We start from the raw sequence: 12,727 nt of genomic DNA on the forward strand, positions 1-12,727 counted from the left end.
GATTTTTAATTTTTGTTAGTGCATACAAATTACAAGTTTTTGATCAAGTCTTTTCAAGTTTACATAATTATGTACAATGAATACGTTATTGTAACATCCTCAATATATGGTGAGTCTGATGCCTGGAAATACCAGCCTTATGTATTCGATGAAATTAGATGTGAGCCTGTATTCGACTCCAACGAAACGGTTATTTTTTAATCTAATAAAGCATAAAAGTGTATATCCCACACACGATTTCCACAGTTTCCAGACACATTTATTAGTAAATAATATAAAAATATTAAAAGTAATACATTTTCCTTTAGTTTAACTATTTCCAGTCTTAGCCTAGTTGCTGTTAGCTAATATTTTTGGAACATTAACAACTTTAAATTCATAAAAATAATATGACTAAAGTTACGTTATAATTTTATTATTTAATTATAAAAACATTACATTATAAAAATTAGTAGTATTTTAAAAATATGTCATGGCAACATTTCATTGTAATTGTGTGTCCTGTCTCCTGCCTGTAGCGTTTCAGATGAATGAAGTTATTATAGTAGAGTAATGTTATGTTATGTTGTTTTTGTGGTAAAACCAGCCTTGTGTCGCTTACTATACGTATAATTAATTGAAAACCACCCTTGGTTCTGTGCGACACGATTTTGGCATTTGTGTACTTAGTTGGGAAAACCGTCAACTGTGTCGCTGAGTGCGTTATAAAATATCCATATCGTGTCAATCGTGTGTGACTTTTCGCTGACAACAAAATAAAAAAATATTTCTTGTCTCGATCGGACGTTTATCTATTTTTGTAGTTAGTATTTATTACTTTAATACAACCGCGTATGTTTTGGAATAAATTCGTTTTGTTTCGTCGTGTTTTATAAACTGTGCGTCATAAACTGGTTTGGATTAGCAAGAAATGGAACATTGGCTGTGAGTAGATAAAACAGAAAGTCGTTATCGTTGAAGCTGGATGTACCGTTGCAAGGATATCGTTTGCACTGAATCGGCGCCATGTTGCTGTTTGTTCTTTGATTGCATTTGTTGATCCTGTTATGGGTATACTGTGTCCACTAAGTGTCTGAGTATGTTGGAAGATGTGCCAGTCCACGGTAGCCGGAGCGACCTCAGGAGTAAGCCGCCGACGCACCAGAGAAACCTCAGTTTGGACTTCAGGTATGTTTCACTTTGTTGACAAACTTTCCAATACTACATTACTTACTATCGCCTTATTCATAAACCCTGAATAGGAGTGGTTAGTTGTCGAATGTTTTGTCCCTTTCTATTGCAATATCTCGATTGTTAGGAGCACAAAACAAAGCATTCAATAGCTCAAGAACTGGTATTAAGCATTTATGAATAAGAATTGATGTGCTGATCTTACAAATATATACTTTGGAAATTTCTCTTTTAGAGTGCTATGATATTACCATATGACGGTTTCCACATACTCATAAAAAATATATATTTGTGGAAATTGGCTTTTCCCAATTTATATCATCATCATGCTCCAAATTTGAAGTTGTTATGTTCAGTACATAACAACTTCAAATTTGTCCTTAAATTTGTATTCAGAATTGGAATGCACAATGTTGTACCAAAGTAGGCCAAGTATAGAATGCTCATGTAAATTGGATAATGGAGACTATCCAATTTAAGCTTACAATCAGGCATCATGTCCAATCTTATTGTATTGAGACAAATCGCTGAATATCTAGGACATGCAGTTTCAAATGCACTGCATTCTAAATTGGAATTGTGGAACTTAAACAGGTGAAAGCTATGAAACTGTTTGACAATGGCCACTTGAAAGGCTTCAAGTGCTGTAATTATTCATTTTGTTGAGTTGTTTGTTTATTTCTAGTTCATTACACTGTTTTCCTTACTTTAAAGTTCAATGATAATAGAGCTGGTGATAAAAAGATAACTGCTAATTTAGATATAGTGATGAATGTATGTACCTATAAACATAATGTAAAATTTTGAATATTATATTATGCCTCATTAGTAGAGGCAAGCCCTGCATCTAGCATGCATGATATTCTCTGGGTTTCAAATATTACCTTTTCTTTCATCCTCAAGTCCTTTTTTGGGTACCTATTCCTAGATGACAGCAAATTGTACTTTTGCCCTGGGTGGCTCAAATTTATCATACTATTGCTCTCAGAGTCTGATATTGGGGGTGGATATATTACAAATGTTATTCGCTATTCACTTATCTCATTTGTTATTGCAGGAAATATAATGTCTGGTTATTTCTGTAATATGGTGATTTTTTTTAGCAAATAATTGCATTTTGTAATCACTCAGAGGCGTAATAAATGAACCAAATGTATTGATTCTTTTGCTGTTTTAAATTTCATTTTGTTGCTAACACTTGATTACATGATAAATTCTTTAAATCTCATCATATAAAAGGTCATTTGCAAATACAATGAAATAATAATTCTTATGTAGTAATTATAAACAATCTACTTAATCATATACATAGATTATATTGATAATATCATTATGCATTATGACAAGGAAGTGCAGTGTATTTTCCAGTATTCATGATGTTATATAAAACTAACCACAAGAGACCTCTTGTAACCAACCACAAAGTATTCTTAGAGCTATAAATAATTATATTCATACTGATTTACACTGTTGGTTCTGTATAGCATAACATTTCATGTAAAGTCCCTGTTTAGTTCAAATGTTTCCTTATAGCATTAATACAATTGGCATTCAAAACTTTCTATATTTTTCAACAAATAATCCAAAACAAAAAGCAATGATAGCCTAGTGGTTAAGAAATGCGGCGTCTCAATAGAGGGTTCCGAGGTTTAAATCTCAGGCACGCACCTCTGATTTTAAAAATTTTGTTTTGCATTACAAATTAATTATCACTTGTTAAAAAAGTGAAGGAAAACATCGTGTGGAAACCTGCATACCTTAGAGATTTATATAAAAAATAAAAATATCTCAAAGGTATGTGAAATCTACCAATACGCACTTGGCCAGCGCGGTGGACTATGGCCTAATCCTTCTCATTGTGAAAGGAGACCCGTGCCCAGTAGTGCGACAGTAATGGGTTGATGATGATGAATCCAAAAAAACATTCTTAAAAAAACACATATGTACAAACTTATTTGCAAATTAATAGACCAAATCGCCTTTTCTACTTTAATGTAGCTTTTTATAAGTCATTGCTCTTTCCCCTATATTAGTTTAGTAATTACATTAGTTGTAATTAGTAAAACCTTTGTTTTTCTTCATATATGTGAATCCATACAATCCATTATCACAGATTAAATACAGTGAGTAGTTCAGAAGACATGGTTATGCATAGCGCAACATTATATATATATGATATAGTCTATGACAACCATTTTGCAATACTTTAAAAAAAGAAGAGAAAATAGTGCAGTAATAAGAATGAAGTCATCAGAGCCCCAAATTTCTTTATGAGCCATAAAATGAAGCAACAATAAGGTAAATGAAAGAGGCATGTTTAGTTTTTATGATCGAACATTTTATGACTTTCAGGCCTCTACTAAATTGCTGTTAATGTAGAACACACTCAATCTGCCCTTGACCAAAAAAATTGGTGCAAAGAGTGCTGCTGTACTTATGTATGTTATGACGATACATATATATTATTATGAAAATACAATATGTAAATTTTCCTTTTAGGTATAACAAATATTTTAGGCATATAATTATTGTTGTAGATTGTAAGGGATTGTCTAATGTCTGAAAAACATAATTGATTCAGGTAACATTCACAAATATATTTATTTTAATAAGATGATGTTTCATAAATATACTAGGATTTATTAGGTGAGTTTGTAGTTGTAAAAAAACTTTTATATGACTTATACTCGTATCGGACTAACTATTATAATCTATTGACAGATAAATACTTTTTAATAATTTCAGATTTTATTGTGGTGTAATCTATACCAAGGCCTTAAAATGTAATAATTAGTAAGTCATACATCTGCGGAATCAACTAATTATTGCTATAATAGGTTTATAGAAAAAACCCAACCTATAAGCCAGTTTGAGTGGTGATCTATTGTGGCCAGTCTCAATGGATTAGATATAATATAATTATTCCAATGCATGAAAGCCAAGGTCAATGAAAATATTGATAACATGTGGGCATTTGGCCTACATTTCCTTGAAGTATTGTTTGAATACAACCTTGGCGAAACATTTTGTTTTGTACATTCCCAATTACACAACCCCACGCGGTAAACTTTAGGGTCTGAGAATTTGGACTAATTTGCATTATAATAATTGATCATTGTAATTTACTGGAATGTGAACTGGAAGACTTGGTGCAATCATTCATTTTAGACAAATTCGTCAATTGCCTGCAATGCAGGAACGATGCATTGGCGACTCCTCTGGTGTTGCAAATGTCCATAGGCGACGTTGACTACTTTCCATCAGGGAGCACGTCCGCATTATCGCTAGGCTCAACTGTTAAAAAAAATCATGTTTTGTCAATTTTTTATATATGTTTTTTGCTTTTATCTCTGTGAATGTACAATCCTTGTGTTTCTCATCCTTGAATTCAATATCAGCTTTGTGATGCAAGCAAGAATTTGCAAGGTAGAAAGGATTCACATTTCGATGTCGCGTTATTTGTGAAATCGTAGTAAAATGCGTTAAAATTCCTTGAATCCGTGCAATATGTTGGGAATATCGAAAACGCAATACGTACAAATACGTACAATACGTATTCAGTACAATACGTACAAATACGTATTCAGTATCTTTGACATAGATCTTTATTATGAATTTATTGAAGATTAATCAATACTCTATATACAAGGAAAACAAGCTTCAGCCTATTTTACATTATCGTTAATAGATTTAATTAATTTGATTCTATAATCGTACTCGCTGTGAAGGATCACATTTACCTCCCTTTGTTTATATAGGTTTATATCTTCCTGTTAGATTAATATAGTTATGATGGTGTGAGACGTAATACTCGATATAGTTATCTTACTTAATGGAATACCAGTGCGCTAAAATATTTTGACGTCTTTTAATAACTTTACATTCCTATAATACGTGTACTTAGGTATTTCCTTTCTAAAATCATGTAGGTTACATCAAGTGCTTGGTTGAAAATAATTCACAAACTAATTGGAATTGAAAGTATCAATTTCATAATTCCATACCAATTTTCGTGTAATAAGTTTGAAATCTTCAATTTTATTGGAATGCGGTTAAGTTTATTCGTCGTGTTCTACTCCAGTTAACACCTTGTGGTTACGAGTCTGTTGTTTCTCAAGACATTCATTCGTTAAATCCGTTACATTAATCATATTTTGATTATCGATTTGTTTTGAAAGAATTAGCATTCAGTAGGCGTTGATAAATAAAGTTGCCACTAGGATCTTGTCATAGTCGCTAAGATATAAAATTCAATGACATCTCGCTACTCTATTTCTCTACTGCGCTCTTTGCAAACCAGAGGGATTTGCGAGGAAATTACGGTCACGGCTTTAAAATAATTGAAAAGAGACACATTTTTTCAGGCTCCTTATAAAATCTTTTCCAACAAAGAAACAAAAGCTCAGTCTCAACTCAATTAAATACGTAATCATTAAAGTACTATGTTTAATGGTAATGGTAACTACCGCAATAAATATTTATGCCCAATTGTAACAAATACTTAATGATTTATTTTAATGAAGTGACAGAAAAACTCTCATGATTAATATTAATTATATACCTATTACTTATAAATATTTTCATTATGAAATCACCTAAATAAATTACGTATTTACGTTGCAGTTACTGGACAATCATTTTGTGCACGTACATGCCCTTGTAGGTTATTGATCCCGTGTCAGTCATTCGTTCAGTGCATGTAAGTTATTTGGGAATTACGTACAGAATAAAATTCCCCGTTTAGTATTTTCCCCATTGGAATAGGGGTGCTACATGCATAGGGCGTCTGGGTATCGATTGTCATGTGCTTTCCCGGCTTGTTAGTTTACAACATGTAAATTCAGTGTCGATGTATAGCGTTGATTCTTGCGGGAATACCGATGAGTAATCCAATGATATATTCAAAGAGGTTATGATATCCTAGAATAATTTTCTGTATGTTCTTGATGTGAACGACATTGGATGATAATGCTTCAAAAACTTTCTTTTTTTCATTTTTCATTATACTGAAGGTTTTGTTAGAAGATAGTGTTTTCTATTGCTACATCATCTGAAACATATTTCAGTTTTAAATCGTTGTACTTACAAAGCGCTGCGGAAATAAGCGCCGCTAAAGCTAGACAAATATGTCTACCTATTTGTAAGGCGTGGCAAAGCAACATAAAATATTATTTCAACTTGCGTCTCCAGCTCCACATATAATATATTAAGCGACTGACTCGCCAGGACTGCTGCGTTATTTTTAATGCTGATCACAGATGTTATTTTATCAATGTGACATTTAAATATACTTGAGAATAAAACAAACCGTAATACCACGAATCAAAGCAATACATTGAACCTGTTATGGGTTAGGTACCGTGTTGAGGAAAATAAATTACTCAAATTTACTAGTAATTCTAATTAGGTACGTTCTATCGTGTATCGGGGATAATAAATAATTGAAGTGGAGGGTTTAAGTAAACTCGCGCTTGTGGAATCTGGGGCAGTCTTCGAGCTCGCTCAGGTGAACGGACGAGGGCGAAAGTAAAAGTGGGCAGTGGACAGCGGCGCATAGACGCCGGAAAACGACGCCCCGTCGATTTCCTGACGTGCTGATACGACTTGTATAATTATGCCTGGTGTGCTCGCGGCTCTCCAGTTTAAACGATAATGTATCTATAGATACCTAAATATTTCGTTTTAGTATTCCCTTAAAATCTGTTATTTTTCTGGATTAATAACACTGTGTTCATTTAAATGATAAAGACTTTGTTCCTTTGTGTCTGTTAGGACGATTAATTTATTGGCCAAGCCTTGAAATAAAAAATAATCAGCGTTTCGAATTAATAATACTCATAAGGATAACGATAAAGGCCATTTCACACAAATTATATAAAACATATTTTTTTTTAGTAAATGAGAGTACCATACAGACATACAAGGTACCCAATGTTAAGTAGTCATAATAGCTTATCCATGTTTATGACCAAACTTAAATAGGACATCTGTGGTATTAGACATCCAACATAATTATGTAATTGTACATTGTGCTACATTGTGTAAGGAATGTGCTGTAAAGTCATACAAAATATGCTTATATACCTATTCTATTAGCTAAACCCGGTCACGCTTCGCTACGGCTCAGTCTGATTCCCGTGAGAGAGTCGAAATACCTAAAAGGTTAATAAAAATATTCGCATATAAAAATGCAACATTCTGTGAAGTGTGCAATAATTCTATCCATTTCTTTTTCTAGTTTTGGACACGCACATCCCGTGTAGTTTGCAATGCTTACACCTACCATATTTGGCAGCTTTCATCCAGAGCTGTTTTTTGTTGAGAGCAGAGGTGAAGGATCTAGCTGTGATTTTATTAGTGGTAAAATCCAGGACGACGAGAGATTTCTATTAGTAAACAAAAGTCATAAATGTTGTTTAAAACAGAAATGTAGCCATTATAGTACCTAGTACCTTTGGCAAAGATTTAGACAATTTTGTTGGAATATTCTTTCATATTTACCCAAGTTACTTACAATTCATTGAAATTATGATATGGAGGACTTAACATTCAAGAAATTTTGCATTCCATTAACGCGAATGGCGATAATGATGAATAAATTATCAACGTATTTAAATTTTATTTCCATTTATTTTTATATGCTGCGAATTAATTTTTAATTTGCTACAGGCGGCAACACCGCTTTCTTATATCACATTTACAAATTTCAAAGACTATCTCAAAAATAAATAAACTTTTTATTATCTTCATTTTATGCAATCCACTTGTTTAATTAAAATTTAGTTAAAATGTAACAATAATCTTATAATCCTGAGAGAACATGAAAGTACCGGATTTTTTACATAATTTATGAAATAATAAGTATAATTAGCTTTTGTTTCTATTTTTAAATTTATGTTATTAAAACAATTGCTGAATTATTAGCCTAATTAAGATAATTAAACTGAAGCTCAGGGAATTAGATTGATAATTATATTTCTCGTTGTTAATTATTTGATAAACAATAATTACTGCGCTATAGATAGATATTATTTTCGTCACATTAAAGTTAAACGTATTATAATATGAATAAAGACATCGCAAACAATTCATCAGTTAAATGGACATAAACACATACTTTAGACATGAAATGTACGGGTATATTATGACTCCTTTACCGTCGGGGATAATTAATACATAAAAGTGTTTTAATTAAAATGTTGTCGATTAACAAACTTTCATCTCAGCCGTGAACCCTCCGCAGTTTTCCTTGACTTGTTTTTTTCCAACGGCTGTACGGTCGTATGAATTTTAATTTCTCTTTCCGGAGTTGGAAAAGTCATTAAACTGCATGTCGGGATGCAGGAAGCGACTTTTAAGCCTTTTCCTCTTCGCTATATTATGCTAGCATAGATTAACTCATACTTCCAACGAGTATTCGCTAAAGTTTGCCTGTTTTACATTGCGCTAGAAAGGCAGTGTTTTAACATGAGTTTTATTTATGGATATAAAATTATACATTATTTGTTTTTTTTTTTGGAATTGACGTCGATTATTTCACATTAATTACTAAGCGGAAGTCTTTATCTGAATCTGATTCGTGACAGCTGTAACATGGAATTGTTTAAAGTAGAAGTGAACGTAAGAGGTTTACCAAAGAAAGCTAAGTCAGATGGACTTACCATCAGGTGTCGAACGCAAACCTTTATATGTATAGGAAAGAAAATAGTATTATTTATAAGGGTTTCTAACTTCAAACAATACCGTCATTAATCCGAGATAAACTTTTCCATGTTACTCCTTTAAAGGAAAGTAACGAATCGTTTGCACTTCGCACAGCGTAAATTACTTTCTTGTCATCGCCTGACGCAGATCAATACATGCGAATAACTATTTGCTGCGTAATCGATCAATCAAAAACAATTGACTTTTAAAATAGAATGTGAGCGGCCTTCCATTACGCCGGTGTGCGGTGAACCGGCCAAGGCAACCTCTTCCATTGTGGATTGTATGTTTAGCCATTAGAACATTGCCAGAAATACCAGCCAGACGACCTCTTTTGGTATTATCCGTACTCACGAAATGGACATTACACGATACAATTTAATCAGCCCTGGAACCACTTTACAAACGAGGCTATTTCTTTTGTGTTTAGGCTTTTATTTTCGTTTTCTTTTATCTTTTGTTGTAAAGGAATATTAATTGAATCGGATGTATGTATTGATTCATTTTTTGTGTTGAAGGATTAATTTTCAACGTAATAATGTTGCGGTGTTTTAGAGCTTATCAATGTCATAATTTTTCGAGTTATCGCGGAATAACATGTAGATAAACTATAGATATAATTATGTACATCTAGACTTTGTATCAATATAACTAAGTACGTATACGTATTGGTCTATTCCTAAGAGGTAAAAGCAAACCATAAAATCCATAAAGTAGATAGAAAAAGCTAGTTAGCTCTAGAATTTGTTAATCGTACACGAATTACCAATACAAAATGTAGATTGGATGAGAACATCAAATATGTATTTGTTGCATTTAAACTAACGATTAACCCTGCTCGATAACTGAGTGTGTATTTTAGATTAGATACGTTATCGGCCGAAGTATGTAATTTGATCTGCATATCTATTCTAAACCGAAAGATAAACGGGGTGAACCTAATGACATCAACGCATATCTTTTTTGAATAATTTACAATAATTTTTTACCAGTCAATTTACCACTCATCTTTTTATTACATCTTTATCTAGAGCCTCATTTTTATCATTGTTCACACTACTTGCCATCGGCTTTAATAATGAATTAACTTTGTCGACCTTTGTCGTCTTGTCTTAGTTCATTCATTCATGGTTTGTTCTATGATTCACAAGGCGCCAGTTTAATTAGACATTTCTGGCGCATATCTCGCTGGTACTCAGTCACTAAAGTGCTAATTATGTTGACCCTTTATCCGTCTGCCAATCAAGACAGGCATGCGTGGAACGCGACACGCAATTGGCCGCTACATGAAACTTATTGGCTTTACGTCCAAACTAAGTAAGAACATCGCCTCGCAGATAATTATTTGATAAGAAACCGTCTGTGCGGTACCATAAGATGAAATATTCCATATCAAGTAGCCAATTTAAAGGCTCTTGCATAAGTGGTTACGATTTATTATCAGACCCATTTTTTATTGCCAATCCTTGACTCTATTACGTTCACCGACATAGGATACTTGGCAAATAACTGGTATTATTTGTATAAACAGCGAAGTCCTTGTAAGAAATGCATGGCTTTTTTTATTTAAATTAATATTTATACGCCTGGTTTCAGTTGCATTGTAAAGCAATATGTTTTTAATATTATTAAATATCAGCATAAGTCAGTTGGGAGTTATTTCATCCTTAATTTGATTTCTTTTGAGGATAAAGTGCATTTCAAGATAAGTCTTCGTTCATTAAATTTACCACAACCTTGCCTATGCTATTTTTAAAATATTTTCCTCATTGTGCTCTCGGCTATTACCTACTTGTTATTTAATGACCACGCAAATGTAAGAAATATGAAAAAACCTTACTAGTTCAAAGATGTAGTATGTTAAATCGTCTGTTAAGACTCAACAGAGCATATTTTCTATACATGTATGTATATTTCATTGTGTTTTTCTAGTTACCTTTAAGTCATACACTGATAACTAAAGAAACCAGTTGCTATGCTGTCATAACTATTAAATTACCTTTCAAAGCGCTGTATCACGTTCTTTATACGTTAGTGCATTAGTACTTATTTTGTTATTATACTTTACGGATATTATTGATATCTGAATGATGTTGAGGAGTTAGCGTCACAGGGTGACACCGCTAATAATAACACCGCGATTTATTCTCGTCACACTTCTAAAATTAGGGCCACTACAAATGTGTGTTTCGAGAGTCAAAACTTCGTCTGCGCCGTCTGTGGTCTGCGTGATAAATCCGTAGGTGTACGCGTACTCAGACACGGTCTGCTGTCTCCGTTCACGCGTTCGATGTGTGATCGTTTCATTAACATTTGCTAATAAAATGTTTTGTATCTTATTTATACTTATTGCGTTGGCAATGAGAGTTTGATTTGCAATAGTTCTTGAATCGAGGCGCCAGTGTTTTACTGTCATTATTAATGATGATCATGAAAATTAACTTTTTTCTATCTTACAACTGGGCACCTCACCACCACGCATCACGTTGCTCAAATGCAGATTGTTAGCCTTTACCAGCCTTCGTAAACATTTTATAACTGTATTAAATTTTGTACGAAACCTACATGTTTTCCTCACGAGGTTTTTTTCCTGTAGAAACAAATTAAAAATGATAATACTATTCTCATACACACACAACTTACAAAAGTCTGAGCTTACTACCGTACCATTACGTACAAAAAAAATAAAAAAAAAATGTACAAAATTCCATCTTTTCCTGTTTTTAAGTATTATTAAGTTATAATTAAATTGGTACTCGTAAACAAGATCTTCCATATTCATGAACACATGTTTAATTAATTGCTTAGCTATTTGAATAGCTCGGATTCTATAATAATCATAAGGGAATTCCCTAGCCGCGGTAGAATAACACGAGAATTGGAATCTTTTGTTATTTCAAACTTGTTTGTTTTCTCGCTAATGGGTAGCGATGTCAAATTTAATGGGGTGAATACTTTAAATTCTATTCTTCTTAACATATTAGGTGTATTGTTTATTTTTATTGTGGCAAGACTATTCAAGTTTAATCTTTTAGTAGATAATGACACTTATTCTTATATATAGCTATAGTTTTTTTTAATAGCAAATAAGAAGTTATTCGGTTAATTTTTTTAATCTACTTTTTTCTATTTTAAATATTTAATTCTGTCTCTTTTTAGCACGCTTTTATTAGCTTGGGTTGTTTCTATATATGTATGTATGTAACGGAATCTTTTAACTCGATTTTTACCCACTTTGAACGAACTTTGAACTTTGAACAAGTATCAACAACCGATGACAATACACAATTTTAATAATTTATTCCCATTCTCATCATCAGGAATGTCAGGAATCAGGATTGACGGTTTTCGTTGTGCGATTTTAGCGTGGTTTTTAGTTTTTAAACTATAATTATTCCTCCTACATTTTATGAAAGATTGTAATAAGGTCTTGGTTAGTATGTAGAATGTTTTGTAAAATTCTTATGATTCATTCATGACAAGAATGATATGACACCTCTTAGTAATTATTGTTTACATGTCCAATGTTCACGTTAGTACATTTAAATGATTCACATTCTGTTGTTTACATTAAATTTATTATGAGCAGATAGGCCAGGTTACGTAATGATAAGTAGGTACTTTTATTGTTATTTTTGTAAATAATTTTCAAGTAGGTATCAGGAAGGTATTTTAACCGTGATGGATTATTTGCTACTATACGTATTTACTTCATTTCTAGGTTTATTTTACCATGGAATTGTATTTCGGTTTCCAATCATGATTGAGGATATTTATTCTCAAAATAAATAAAGTATGATACTCATACCCGCATTAATATGTCCCGTGTCGTGGGTGCCATGACACATACACA

General features: G+C 32.6%; 1 protein-coding gene across 1 annotated transcript in view; it reads left to right on the top strand.

The window, feature by feature from the left end:
• Window positions 1-485: 485 nt before the first annotated feature.
• Window positions 486-12,727, top strand: part of fwd (phosphatidylinositol 4-kinase beta fwd) — a 51,197-nt gene continuing 38,955 nt past the window's right edge. Inside the window, exon 1 of the mRNA XM_073083475.1 lies at window positions 486-1,167. Within this exon, the coding sequence (XP_072939576.1) occupies window positions 1,079-1,167 (89 nt within the window). The 5' untranslated portion in view covers window positions 486-1,078. The remainder of the gene's footprint in view (window positions 1,168-12,727) is intronic.

The sequence above is a fragment of the Epargyreus clarus genome, unplaced genomic scaffold (genome assembly GCF_041222505.1).
Source record: "Epargyreus clarus isolate Ecla_fem2 unplaced genomic scaffold, WU_Ecla_fem_2.2 ptg000019l, whole genome shotgun sequence".
Classification (NCBI taxonomy): domain Eukaryota; kingdom Metazoa; phylum Arthropoda; class Insecta; order Lepidoptera; family Hesperiidae; genus Epargyreus; species Epargyreus clarus.